Source organism: Sitophilus oryzae, unplaced genomic scaffold, assembly GCF_002938485.1.
Source record: "Sitophilus oryzae breed Bouriz unplaced genomic scaffold, Soryzae_2.0 scaffold_499_pilon_pilon, whole genome shotgun sequence".
NCBI lineage: Eukaryota > Metazoa > Arthropoda > Insecta > Coleoptera > Curculionidae > Sitophilus > Sitophilus oryzae.
In genome coordinates this window covers 4301126-4316038 of record NW_022147083.1, presented here as the reverse complement: position 1 = coordinate 4316038, position 14913 = coordinate 4301126, and the positions used below count along the sequence as shown (strand labels likewise).

General features: G+C 35.3%; 1 protein-coding gene across 1 annotated transcript; it reads right to left on the bottom strand.

Annotated features, from left to right (window-relative positions):
* Positions 1-10622: 10622 nt before the first annotated feature.
* Positions 10623-14644, bottom strand: LOC115886855 (uncharacterized protein K02A2.6-like). The gene is made up of 3 exons (XM_030906159.1): positions 13563-14644; positions 10998-13223; positions 10623-10948 (listed from the first exon to the last, which is right to left on the bottom strand). The coding sequence occupies exons 1-3, from the start codon at positions 14425-14427 to the stop codon at positions 10623-10625; spliced, it is 3417 nt and encodes a 1138-aa protein (XP_030762019.1). The 5' UTR covers positions 14428-14644.
* Positions 14645-14913: the final 269 nt, after the last annotated feature.

The window sequence follows — 14913 nt, the reverse complement described above, 5'->3', positions numbered from 1 at the left end:
AGTTTTAGAGGTGAACCATATTTGAGAAACACCCGGTAGAGAAAATATGTAGTAACTAATGAAATGCTCAAAGTTTCCTCTTCTCTTCTATTAAAAAAAAAGACTAATCCAATTCCAAATACTAAAAACTTGCACGGAAATCCTGGTACCACGAATGAACAAAAGTTTATTATGAACACAGCCCAAATTTCGTCTAAAGCCGCGTCCAAGCTACTCGAACAAAATGTTCGCGAACATATACAGGCCCGGCAATGGATCTCTAGGCATAGGAATTACATGCATTGGAATGAAACGCCTATAAAAAGTCTATGCTTAAACAGAGATGGACAACAACTTTCCCGTTTCCACTTCCACTACGACTGTCTACTTAGACAAACTCCAATAAGATAACAAATTTTGGAAATTCCGCCACCTCCCATCCACTCATGATACCCATCTCCCTGCCCTTTATTTATCGCCATTATTTTATTTCCCTTCCCGCGCCTCCGCACCTCGCTATTCCGACTCCCGTCAGTTCATCACAGAGTTGCTAGGTCTACCGGTTTCGTCTGTAAGCTACCGATCTACCGATTTAAAGAAAAATCTAACGATATATTCAACTGCGTCTTTAGTTTTTAAAATAGAAGCACTTTTAAAAAGCTGACTTATTTGACTAAAAATTAAGCGACTGCCGCGTTGGAATCTGTATAATCTGACTTTATTATTGTTTCATTAAATTTTATTTAGTAATAACACACATACAGGTCATCGTTCTGTCTAGTTGCAGAGTTACAGAGATATTCCTAAAAATCCTTATTACTCCTTATTAGGCGCGGTATTGGCGACATGCCCGAAGAAGTTGAGATCTTTTGAAAAGATTTTATTTCATTCATCTACTAAAGTTGAACCCAAAAAATGTAAACAAAAAACAAAATTTAAGTTAAGAAACAACCTAAATTCGGACAAATATTTTAGTGATTTTCCCGTCAAAAAAATATATTAATATGAAAAAAGAGTTGAGAGTTGCTACAGCTTTCCCATTGAAATGAAATTAATTTTAGATATCACTGATCAAAATTTGTACAAAGGTAAAAAGTGACTGCTACACTAATTTGTGACTGCTATCCCTACTTGTTAAAGTTTTATATGTTTTTATTAATATATTAATATTATTTAATTCAATATTTTTTTTAATATTAAATAATATACCTAGCTATTTCTAATTATTGTTATATTTATTATATTTGTATTTTATTTGAGTGATCTATTATTACGACACATAGGAATGCTAATTTTGGACTTAAATATTATATTTTATTTCGTTTCTGTACTTTTAATTTTTGTTGAAGATCTACCGAGAATTTTGTTCTCGTATGGAATTATAATCTAACAAACCCGGCAACCCTGTTCGTCTACTCCTTATAAAGTTTTTTTCGGCCTAATTCCTTTGACACAGCCGCGGCTTTGTCAAGCGCCGCCACCGACCGGCTGTGTCGGGGCGACTGCTAGGAAGATCGTACAGTATTGCCATTTCATAGAATAGCACTTGCTATTTTAGAAATGATATCAAAGTTTTGTATGTTACTTTTCGTTTTAGAAAGAAGTTATGTGCCTAGAGAAAACATTCTTAAAATTGTTTCGTACTTTATTTAATATTTCATTAAGTAGGCAAGATAATGGGATTAGAAGATTTAGGATTTTGACAAGCCAACATAATTTCGATTTAATTGAATGGCAACACTATCCGTCCTGTTTCTATTTTTCGATTCTGTTCTATTAGTAGGCGGTAGCCCCCACACAAGCGTCTTAAAGACCCGCCCGGCGCCCCCTCTCGCAGGGGCTCTCTCGTCGTATCACTTCTATGATCACTTCCCCTATACGATGGTAGGGAAAAGACACTTTATCCGTCTCTGTTGCACTGCAGTGTATTTTGCAGCCTTACCATCTTTTTTTATCGCATTGAAAACCTATTGCTAATATTCCTTTGCCAGTAGTGTATAATTAAACAGATACTAAGTAAAAATTGTGAGATAGGTAGATTTATAAATAATAAAGCCAACAAGTACAGCTAGCCTAGGCCTATTAAAGGTGCGTATTCACTATCCGAACGAACGAACGAATGTTCATTCGTTCGTTCGGTAGTAGTATGGACGGGACCGGATTTTAGAACCAAACGAAAACACCTTAACCCATTCGTTTGCGAACGCCTTTGATGTACCGACTCGAAACGGATGGCCGAGCGAACGAACAAACGAACGACCGCATGCGTTCGGTCCACCGTCCAAATATACCGAATTCCATTCGTTCGCTCGCTCGCTCGTTCGTTCGTTCGGATAATGAATACGCACCTTTAAGGAGCGCGGAGCGCCGAACGGCTAGCTTGAGGTAAGCGCGCATTTGTTCGCACCGAACGCAACGGACGCATCGGACGAATCGCAATATATTTGTTATCATCACATATTATATTCGGATTTTCTTCCCGCATTTTCATTTTAGTGCAATCCTCGAAGCGGGCTAATACGAAACTTCTGTTTTTCACGTTCGCTTCCCAAATTTAAAACGAGTAGTATTTCTGATGAAGAATTATTATTTGCAATTGCATGTGGCATTTGAAGAGGAAGAGCAAAGGAACAAGAAAAAAAAAACGAATTTGGGTCCATAATGTAAATATGAACCGTATTTTTAAAAAGATGTTAAACTGATTTTTCTGCTGTTTAAATATACCTATATGTTAAAGATTTATTCTATTATATTGCGTCTACGTACCTGGTTGTTTTATTATCTGCCCAATTTCATCCCATATATTTTGGCGTTCTTGCTGATTACTGTACTATTTGTTTTTCAAATTATAAAGTTCATTTTATTGTTGCACTAAACTTTTAGGCATCTGCTCAAAATAACGTTAAAAACAAATCAAATTCTGCAAGTCGATTCCTGTTTACATCGCGCATTTCATCGAATTTGCGAATGACGTCATCCGCACGCATTGTATATATACGGATCAAAGACATTATAAAGATAGACCGAACATCTCATTCATAAATACTCGTTGGTAGTGTATACTCTGTTTTTTTTCTCAGGTAAGATTTCGACAGACGATGACAGAAGAAAAGCAGATGACGTCCCATACCAATCTATTTATTTTACTAAAAAAAGTTTCTAATAATTTTTAAGTTATCTATGGATGGGTTTAAATATAAATCCGTCATGCGTCGTGTCTTGTTGTTTTTAACCAGTTTTATTGGTTTATTTAAAAAATGACAGATCGTATTTCAATTTTATTGGTTTGAGGGAACGATGAACGATAAACGGACGCCGATGCGTATGAACTCGCCTTTAGATTTTTGTCATTTTTGACGCTTGTCAAAGTCTTGCCAAATTATAGGTTATAATTTTGTGTCAACTTTTGTTAAATACCCTGCGTTTTGGAAGATGATGCATTTTGATTCGTATTATTACGTGTGTTTTGTGTCTTTTGAAGTCAAGTGGAGGAAAAATCGAGTGAAAATTAACTGTAGACCCAAAGCACAGTTTATGGTTAATACTCGCTGCCCAGGCAGAAAGTCTTATACACCCCATCGTTAAAGTTTGTATACCATCTCGTCGTAGATAAGTGCATCTCGTATATGGTAGAAGGATCAAACTAAACACATACTAAAAACTGGAGTAGCTGTAAAATATCGACATCACACGATAGGTAAATAATGGATTTTAGTACTGCAGAAAAAATAATGCCAAGAGGTACTGGTTTAAAAAAATTAAGATTAAAGTTAATTAATCAACCTTTAAGGTATAAAAGTTGGTAGGTGTTATTATTAATAAAATAGTTTGTTTTATTTACCTATGTTGTTTTATTTATTCCTGTGGAATATTACAAATTTGTATTTGTACATAAGTTATATTGATAAATATAATCATAAATGCGGGTAGTTTCATAAAGCTTGAAAGTAAAAAATAGTTCTTTTTTATATTTTTTGGTATGTAGTGTCTTTTTCTTGTTTGTTTTGTATTAACACATACCGGTTTTATTAAATAAAATAACTCGATTACATTTTTTCAGTTTTATACAGTTTTTTCACAATATTTTGAAGTAATCACTTGTCATTTTGTCAATCAAATTTTAAATATTTCCTGCTATGCGTTCCAGTTGTACCAACTTATTTCTTTGTAAAATAAAATAAACTACTTTGAAATTAAAATGACAGACACATCTATCACTGTCAAGGATCTTCTCGTTGGACAGACTATATCAAACATTCCAATGTGTCAAACAAGGACAGAAGAGATAGAGAAGTCTAAAATTTCCGACCCCGGCAACTAGGCGCATTTGGATTGTTCTAATGGCCAGTGGCGTATCGTTTTTTGGAACGAATTTAATTAGTAAAGTAAAAGTAAAGTAATTAGTAAAATTTTTACTCCATATTAATATACTACATTAACACTTTTTCGTCAGATGAGTTTTGTTATAAGGTCTAATATAATAATACAATTAATATCCCACATATACTTATGTTGAAACGTTAATAGTTTTCGAAAATCACTCCAACGTCGATTTTCAATTTAAACTTTCAGTTACTTCTATATAAACTTTCAGTTACTTTTGAATATTTACAGGGTGACTCAGGCTTCCGAAACAGTTCTATATTTGGTTTGTGGTTGGTAACTTTTCTTTCAATTTTTTTTTTCAGAATATGGAGGCATTTAGGCACATTTTAGACATTTTTATGTAAATATAGGTGGCCGGAACATATTTTCAAATCAAAGTTGTAGATTTGCCATTAAATTTCCATTCCAGAAATACCTAGGATTGCCACTTGTCCTTTTTGAAAAGGACAGTCCTTTTCTGGAATAACTTTTCCTTTTGACTTTTTGACTTAAAAAGTCATTTTTATTACGTATTTTCCTGAGAAAATTACCTACAGCAAACAGAAATATTCTTTTCGCCCGAATTTAATTAGGAATGTTATAAAACTTAACTTATAAATAAATTTTTCTTGTTTAGAATAGGCAACATTAATTAGAACTTCCCGTTTAATCTCAAATAATAGTTTAGGTTTTAGTTTTACCTTTTTTATCTTAAAAAGAACTTTTCAAAATTAGTACCTAATTAGTAACGATTTAGTTAGTTCGCAATCGATAGCTTCCTGTGAAGTACTGTGTAATAGTTGTTTAATCTTGTATTATTAATAACTTCCTACACCTAAAATCAATATTTAATGAGAAAATTGTGTTTTTTTTTGAAAATATAAGACAAGACGAGATGACTCTCTCTTTCGGTCTTCTTCTTGTATTATGATGGCTCTGATACGAGGCAATTGCCTTTTAGTCTCGCAATAGAAGGCATCCCAAGTAGCATTTTCACGACTTGCGACCACATGTTTTAGAATTTTTTTTAGAATTTTAGAATTTAGAATGAGTGGGAGGGGGGTTAATCACTTCGACCTTACAGATCCATTGTGTCCCCCTTTCTTGAATCATAACTCATCATACAGTCCCAGGGCTTTGACAAAAGCCAGTATCTGGGACGGTTTTATAGAGGGTAGTTCTCCATCTCCAATATCAGTTGTACCAAAATTCATGGCACGAATGGTTGTCGTCTCGGCGCACTCAGTGATGAGGTGTACTGGTGTTTCACCATCTTCCCCACAGAATCTGCATTCGCCGTTTCTTCTTAGTTTCAATCTACTGAGGTGTTCATTGAGGAGACAGTGTCCTGTTAAAAACCCCGTGACAATCCGAAGATTGTTCTTACTCAGACCCAGGAAGATCTGTGATTTTCTCTGATCATAAGCTCTCAGAAACTTCTTCGAGTGTCCTAGACCATTGCAAGATTTCCATTCCAGGTTGCGGATGGAATCTTCCAAGTTCTTGAGTTCCGCCTTGAGTTGGTTACCACTTGGAAAGCAGAACGGTTCTGGTCCAGTTAGTGGAGTGTTCACTCCTTTCCTAGCTAGATTATTTGCTTTTCATTGCCTTCTATCCCTTGGTGAGCAGGCACCCAGTGTAGGAGGACTTTGTTTTTTTCTTTGCCTAATTTATTCAGCTTCTCTATGCATTCTTTGACCAATTTCGAATTGATTGATACTGAGTTGATCGCCTTTAATGCTGCTTGACTATCAGATAAGATGGCTATTTCTTGTTTCCGATAGTTCCTATCTAAGATAAGTTGTACGCATCTCTCGATAGCGTAGATTTCTGCCTGTAGGATACTAGGGTAAGTGCCCATTGGTTCGGAGTAATTAGCTCTCGGCCCAAACACTCCGATCCCTGTTCCCGTATTGGTTTTGGAAGCATCAGTATACCAAGTTATGGTATGGTCTTTTAACTGCTGGGCAAGCGTTTCGCTCTTCCAATCCTTCTTATTGCTCAATACTACATTGACATGTTTGTCAAAGTTGTACGTTCTTGGCATATCGTCCACTGGGAGTTGCAGAAGTGGTATTTCCTTTTGAGGGTGTTCCAAGCCCCTGATCTGACAATTCTCCCAGTACTAATTCCGTTAGTGACCATTCTAATCATTGTCGCATTGGCATATCTACCAATGACAATGTGCAGTGGTGTTAGATCTAGAATGACCTCCATTGCTGCTGTTGGACAGGTTCTCATGGCTCCTGTGATGCAAACACATGCTAGTCTCTGGACTTTGCATAGGTTTAGCCTTGCCGTCCGTTGCTCTAGTTTTGTGTACCAGGCAACTGCTCCATAAGTAATCATGGGTCTTACTATCATGGTATACATCCAGCGCAAAATGTTAAGGGAGCAGCCCCATCTATTTCCGGCCAGTCTTCTGCATATCATGAGAGCCTTTATGGCTTTGCTGGTAGTGTTCTTAATATGCCTGTTCCACAGGAGTTTACTGTCCAGGGTTATTCCCAGGTATTTAACTTCCTGGGTTGGCAGTATTTCCTTTCCATCTAGTTGGATTCTTTTCAAGTTTTTCAGACTTCACCTTCTGGTGAATGGCACTATCGCGGTTTTGTCTGAGTTGATACTCAGCCCGACAGTCCTACACCATCTCTCAGTGATACGGAGTCCTCTTTGGATAATATCACACAAGGTGCCTTCATGTTTCCCCCGAGCGATCATGACTATGTCATGCATACCCAATGCAGTGTATTCCCGCTAGAGTTAATTCATCTAGTAGTTCATCCACCACCAAGCTCCACAGCAAAGGGGAGGTTACTCCACCTTGTGGAGTTCCTTGCGTTGTTTTAACAGCTACAGTTTTGGTGCCCATCTGAGCCTCTGCTGTTCGTGTTGACAGCATTTCCCAAAACCAGCGAATAATAGTTCTGTTCACCCCTCTTGTTTCTAGAGATCGCCTGACCACCTTATGTGGTATATTGTCAAACGCCCCCGCAATATCCAAGAAGGCACAAATTGCTGTTTCTTTGCTATCCAGACTTGTCTGTATTAGCTCCGTTAATTGGTACAGAGCAGTTTCTGTGGATCTGCCCGTTCTATATGCATGCTGACTATCATGCAGTGGTTTAACCTTTAGATGATTTTCTCCAATATGGTTGTCAACTACTTTCTCCAGCGTTTTTAGTATGAACGATGAGAGACAAATAGGCCTAAATGACTTGGGATTTGTCCAGTCAGTTTTGCCTATTTTGGGTATGAAGATTACTTTTGCTCTTCTCCATGTGGTTGGTATATATCCCATCGCTAGACTGCTTCTTGTAATGCTTAGTAGATGGTGAGTAGCTATTTGCTGACCCTCCTTTAGAAGGGCAGGAAAGATCCCATCCACTCCTGCTGCTTTATAGGGCTGAAAGGTGTCGATCGCCCATTTCAGCTTTTGTTCTGTTATTACTAGCTTGGCCACTTCCCAATCTTCCCTGCAAGGATTGTGAGGTTTAGTGGGAGCTACATAAGTATCAATAGGTATGCTACCTGGAAAGTGTGTATAAAGTAGGAGATTTGCTCTCTCTTCCTCTCCCTCCGTGTAGCTTCCGTCAGATTTCTTAAGTGCCATGATGGGGATAGATCCACTCTTGGCCATAGCTTTGTGTAATCTAGCTGCATCAGGAGTAGAAGTGATGTTTTCGCAAAAGGATCTAAAGTCAGACCGCTTTGCCCTTCTTATCTCCTTCTTATACTCAGTTAATTTCTCGCTGTAGAGCTGCCATTCGCTACTGGATTTAGCTCTATTAAAGAGTCGTCGGACCTCCGATCTGAGTTTGGCCAACTTCTTGTTCCACCAGGGCTTCTTGTTACTTTTTTGTATGCCTTTACTTGCGGGGCAACTAAATTCATATGCATCCAATATTGCACCGCTGACTTCCCTTGCGTACAATTCTAGATGCAGATGGTTTCTGGCCCTACTTGCATCTATACGGTTTAGGTTGTCTACGAGATTGGTGTTATACATGTCCCAGTCTGTTTTTCTTGGATTCCTTCTGAGTTTCTGTTTGGGGTGTGATTCCTCCTAATTTGAACTCGATGATTCTGTGATCTGATAGGGAGGGTTCCGTTGAGACCCTCCATTGTTTCACGTAACTGATTACACCAGCACTCCCGACTGTTAAATCTAACACTTCTGCCCGCGTTTTTGTCACAAACGTGGGGCTGTTCCCTACATTGACCACATGTTTACTAAACACAACGTTGGATTAGTTACAAAAAATAGTTAGCTCCCTACCTTGGGTATTAAAATAAATTTAAATGTTTTTATAAGGTTGTGCCGACGTTGGACTAGTACTACAGCAAAGTAGAAGCTTCTGCGACGTCGAATAAACGTTGTCTTGTAACCTTTTTTGCTTAAGTGATCTTTAGGTGATTCGGACAACGTAGTTACAACGTTGGACAATATAGAGTTTTCCGACGTCAGTTTCAGGACCTATTCCAACGTTATGCAAACGTCGTCTGTTTTACTAATTCCAACGTTGTTTAGATTTCCCTATTCTTACGTTGGTAGGACGTCGAGTCACTACCTTTTTGCAACTGTATTGAACCTTAAATCTTAAATTTTCACTTCATTGTTCTGTTCAGTCATACAGTTCAGTGCTGTTTTTGTTTTTATAAAAAAAAACTTAATTAAAATGGGACATAAGAAAGGTACATATAAAACTAAATTTAAATATACATCGACATATATTACCGATAGTTTATCCACTCCCTCGTTTATTTAGATTATAGAGGGCGGCACAAGCTAGACTCTAGGATGACTAAATTAGGCAATCTTGCGATTAGTATACTACCTGTTAAGGCCGAACTGCGACTTTATTAGTCCAGTATGCGACTACTCGAACTACTCCATCTAAATCTACAAAACAACAAAGTGAAAGCCGCCATGTTAAATAAGAAAATGTTTCGTTCCTAAAATAGCAATTCCTGCTTTTTGAATACATTAACTTGAAATATTTGACCCTAAAAAACACGCGGGAACAATTTTTTCGACTACGAATAAATTATTCTCATTTTACTAAAAAAAAAATTCAAGAAAATTTTTAAAACTTTTTTAATTTTAAGGCCCATTAGTATTTTTCAAAGTAGAAACAATACATTTATCAATAAAGTTGTTTGCGTTTAACTTTTTTGCCTTGGGTAACGAGTTACAGAGTCGGTTAAAGTGTTTCAATAATTATGATCTTCAAACATCCTCCACACTTAAATACATTTGTTTTGTTTTCCTTCACTGCCATCTGACATATGTCTCTAACTAAATCATAAAAATAATATTTTTACTATAATTATCCCAATTTAGGATAAAACGCGACTTAGATGCCATATTAGTTTTGTATTTCTGTGAATTAGGATTTTAAACAACGTTGCAGTTTGTACTAAATTAGGCTTCTAGCCAACGTCGGTATCCAACGTCGTTTCGACCCAAAAATTATTCTCCAAACTAGTGCAGACTAGGGTTGGCACGAGGTTGTGCCGACGTTGCGCCCCGACGTTTGGTTTGCACATTAGTTTTGCGCATTAGGTTTGCGACGTTTCAGCACATTAAACAGTAAACATGTCCTTTAATAGTAACGCATATATCCTCTGGTTAATAACATATTATTACGCATGCTTCTTTAAAAATAAACTATTAATTTAATTAAGAAATTGAGATTTATTGATATCCGGTGAAGGTTTGAAAGTAACCTTTTCTACAAATCAAACTAAGTAGATAGGCGCAAATTTGATATGTGGCAATGTCGCCTTCTCTATTTCAGTTGGTTTTTCCAGTACGTAGTCAACCTCCGAATGTTTGATCGGGTTAAAATGCATAATGTGATATCTGTTCTTCCTAAACAGATTCGTCCAGATTCGTCGTTTTTGCAAAAAAAATAAATTCTAATTGGTAATTAATATTATAATTGGTATTTTAATGGTACCCTGTATCTCGAAAAGGAAGCTTTAAATCTTATAAGTTCATACGAACTTTTTGTGTTGTTTTTGCAAGTTCTATCGTCTATTAAATTTTCCCGATTAAAATCTGAGACACCTTGTGTTTTATTTCTCTGTATTTTTACTAATAAAAATACAACGTTTATTAAACTAAGTTTATTAAACTATTAAACATCTGAGAACAATACAAAACAACATTCTCTCAAGCAGAGTCTAACTTCTGTCAATCAGGGTTATGTCCTATCAAGATGCTACAGATTAAACTTAACATAAAATAATCCATAGATACAACATCTCCCTTCTTAAAATAATTGGTAATCTTTAAATTTAACCGGATTTTTAATTTGTCTTTTTGGACGCTCATTTTCTTGATGTACGGACACTATCTCGGATGAACTATCACAGTTTTGATCCGCACTGTCACAACAAGTATTTTGATCAATCACTGAACCACTTTCAGAACTTTTTAAATGGGAACTATTTCTACGTACAATAGCGCCTCTTGAGTCTTTGACAATATAAGACCTAGGTGAGTCAGGAACAGGTTTAACAATCTGACCTGCCTCCCACTCGTTATTATTTTGATTCTGAATCACAACAAATTGGCCTTCATTAAAACTGTTCCGAACTTTACAATTTAAATCATAGTATTTTTTTATCTAACTCTCTTTTCCTACAAATCTCATTTTTAATATTAGAATTATTATAACTATTTGGTAACAATTTATTTTCATCAATAGGGATTTTAGTTTTTAAGTTTCGTCCCATTAGCAATTGTGAAGGAGTCAGGTTCAGCCCTACAATAGGAGTAGTGCGATAATTTAGCAAGCTTAACATTAAATCTTGATCTTTACGAAGCATCATTTTTGCTATTCCAACACCTTTCTCTGCAAGTCTATTGGACTTGGGGTAATGAGGACTACTTGTGCATATTTTGAAATTCCATTGCTTGGCAAACTGTCTGCATTCATATGAGTTGTATGGCATGTTATCTGAAATTAACTCATCAGGTATACCATGTATTGAAAATATCTCTTTCAGTGCATTAATCACATCATATGATGTTTTTCCTTTCATTTGTTTAATCTCTAGCCATTTTGAATAATAATCCATGAGAATCAGATAATGTTTGCCTCCGTAGTTAGGTATCTCATGTGGTATCATTGGTTCTTTACAGAGTTTTGGTGAATATCTCTCACAAATTTGACAATTTCTTATTAACTTTTCTATCTCAGCATTCATATTTACCCAATATAACATTTCTTTGGCTCTTTGTTTGGTCTTTGTCATTCCAAAATGTGTTTCATGTAAAAGATCTAACATGTCTTGTATTAATGTTCTTGGAACTATCAATCTGTCCTTTAATAATAATAAGTTATTTGATAATGTTATATCATTTTGATATTGCCAGTATGGTCTTAAAGAATTTGGTATCATCTTAAAATATTTAGGCCATCCATTTTTTATATACTCTATTAACTTACTTAGGTCACTATCATGCTGTATAGCTTTCTCAAATTGAGCTCTTCTCTCCTCAGATATACTAAAATGCTTCTCAATACTATGCACTATCTCTTTCATATCTGGATCATCTTGTACTTCATCTTTAATATATGACCTTGACAACAAATCAGCAATATACATATGTTTACCTGGACAATATTCAAAATTTAGATTATATCTAATTAGTTTCAACTTGAGTCTTTGTAACCTTGGTGATGGTACTTTGCTTAAATCTTTCTTCATTATTCCCAACAATGGTTTATTATCAGTTATAATTTTGACATCTCTGCCATAAATAAAATGATGAAATTTACTTACAGCAAATACCACAGCAAGCAATTCTTTTTTCACACTGTGAATAATTCTTTTCAGTGCTGTTAGTGACCTTGAACCATGATATGTTGGTTTGTCCTGCATTAAGCAACAACCCAATCCATCTTTTGACGCATCTGTCTGAATAACTATAGGTTTGTCACTTTGAAATGTCCCTAGTACAAGATCACTAGCTAGTATGTCTTTTAATTTATTTAATACTTCTGTATGTTTTTGATTCCACTGAAAATGTACGTCTTTACGCAATAACTCTCTTATTGGACTTGTTACTTTTGCAAAATTAGGAATAAATCCTCTCAAATAATTTAACATTCCGAGAACTCTCTGTAACTCTTTCAAGTTAGTCGGATTTTCTATAGCCTGAATTGCCTTTACTCTATCTTTACTCGGTTTCATTCCGTCTTTGCAAAAAACATGTCCAACGTAATTTACTTCGTTTACTTTATACTGTAACTTTGTTTGATTAAATTTTATATTTAGCATTTGTGCTCTTTCTATCACCTTTTTCAGTATAGCGTCATGCTCTTGTTCAGTATTTGCTGCTATCAACAAATCATCAAAATATATTATAACACCTTCTATATCCCCAAAATTTTCCTCATTTACTTTTTGAAAATACTCAGGAGCATTAGTAAGCCCAAAGGGTAGTCTCAAAAATTTATAGCAACCAAACACTGTACTGAACGTGCACAACTCACTTGATTTGTGATCTAATTCAACTTGATAAAAACCATCCTTGAAATCTAATACAGTAAACCAACTTTTATTACACAATTTTGAACTTATATCCTCTATTGTGGGAATAGTATAAAAATTTCTTTGTATGGCCTTGTTCAAATCCTGAGGATTTAAACATAGCCGTAAACTGCCATTAGATTTCTCGATTATAACAAGATTGCTTACCCAATCTCCTGGACTATCTGTTTTGCTAATTATACCTTTCTGTTCTAGCTCATTCAATGTTTTTCTTAACTCCTCCTTAATTGCTAATGGTACTCTCCTTGCTGGATGTGCTACAGGTTGACAACACTTTTTAAGCTTTATCGAACACTTTTGAGGACATTTACCTACACCAGTAAAAATTGACTTATTATTTTGAATAAACAATTCTTTACTAGACACTACTGAATCTATGCTTTTAATAAAACCTAGCATATTAGAAGTTTTCAAACCTAATATTGGCTCAGACTTAACATCGGCTACTACTAACGTTAATTTTTCTTTTAACTTGTCATTAAAAATATTAACAGTTATCTGGCCAATAGGCTTGATTTTAAACCCCCCATATGCTTCAAGTATGATATTACATGACTCTAATTTCTTATCATTTAAATGACTCTTATATAATTTTAATGGTAAAATGTCTACTTCACTACCTGTATCTATCTTAAATCTAACAATGTTACCTTTAATGTCCACTTCTTTATATAGTGCTTTACAGTTTTGTGTGTTAATAGAATTTACAAAAAATTTATCAACATTTACATTGTCATCACCCTTTTCTTTTGATACCTCCTTAACCTCTTTCTTGACCGGTTTTCTGGTACATGCCTTTGCAAAATGATTGACTAGGCCACACTTAAAACACTTCTGCCCATATGCCTTGCACTGTTTTGGTCCATGCTTCGAGAGACATTTCCTACAATCAAACTTATTACCTTCATTTTTCTTCAGCTTATTTTCTTTTTCGTATCCTCTTCTCTCTTCTTTTCTAACTCCATATACTTGCTTTTGATCTTTCTGTACTTCATCAATTTGAAGCTTTGATATTTCAGCAACTCGACATTCGTTTATTGCTTTTTCTAAATTTAAGTCTTCACGAGTCAACAATCTTTCTTGTAGTCTCAAATTTGTGATTCCCAAGACAATCCTGTCTCTTATTAGCGAGTCTTTTTGCTCATTGAACTCGCAGCTTTCCGCTAGTTTCTTCAGATCTGTCACAAATTTGTCGATCCCTTCACCCTCTTCTTGTTTACGTGAGAAGAACATATATCTTTCATATATAACGTTTTTTTTCGGATTACAATATTTCCCAAACTCGTCTATGACCTTCTGGTATTGTTTCTTTTCAGCTTCATTAAGTGAAAACGTATTGTAGACATTTATCGCCTCTTGACCCATACAATTTAACAACAAAGCTACTTTTACTTCATCTTGTACTTCTTGTTTCCCTTTGGCCAGTAAGAAAATTTCAAAATTTTGTTTAAATAACTTGAAATTTTCGCTTATATTTCCCGTAAACTTCATCTGCTCCGGCAGCCTCACGTCCATTTTTGATTCTTTTTTCAACGTGTTTACCACAGTGACTACCAACTTCCTGAAATATTCTTACAATCCTTGACTTTTTTGGCTTCTTTTCTCGCTGGCTTTTATTTTTTCGCTGCCACCATGTTTTATTTCTCTGTATTTTTACTAATAAAAATACAACGTTTATTAAACTAAGTTTATTAAACTATTAAACATCTGAGAACAATACAAAACAACATTCTCTCAAGCAGAGTCTAACTTTTGTCAATCAGGGTTATGTCCTATCAAGATGCTACAGATTAAACTTAACATATAATAATCCATAGATACAACACCTTGTATGTCAACTTTTGACATTTTCAATTTAAAAATGGCCATAAATAAAGGTAACGACAATTTTACTCCAAATACCAAGTATGTGGTACCAAATTATTCGTAAAAAATGCTTTTTCCAAATATGCTGAGCCAGCCTCGTACCATTTGAAAAATTTGAGTTATCATTAAAAATAC

Coding starts and splice junctions, on each gene's coding strand:
- LOC115886855 (XM_030906159.1), bottom strand. CDS start 14,427: ATGGACGTGAGGCTGCCGGAGCAGATGAAGTTTACGGGAAATATAAGC. Junction 13,224..13,562: donor TAAAGAAGTGGACATTAAAG/GTAACATTGTTA, acceptor TTACTGGTGTAG/GTAAATGTCCTCAAAAGTGT. Junction 10,949..10,997: donor TAATATTAAAAATGAGATTT/GTAGGAAAAGAG, acceptor TAAATTGTAAAG/TTCGGAACAGTTTTAATGAA.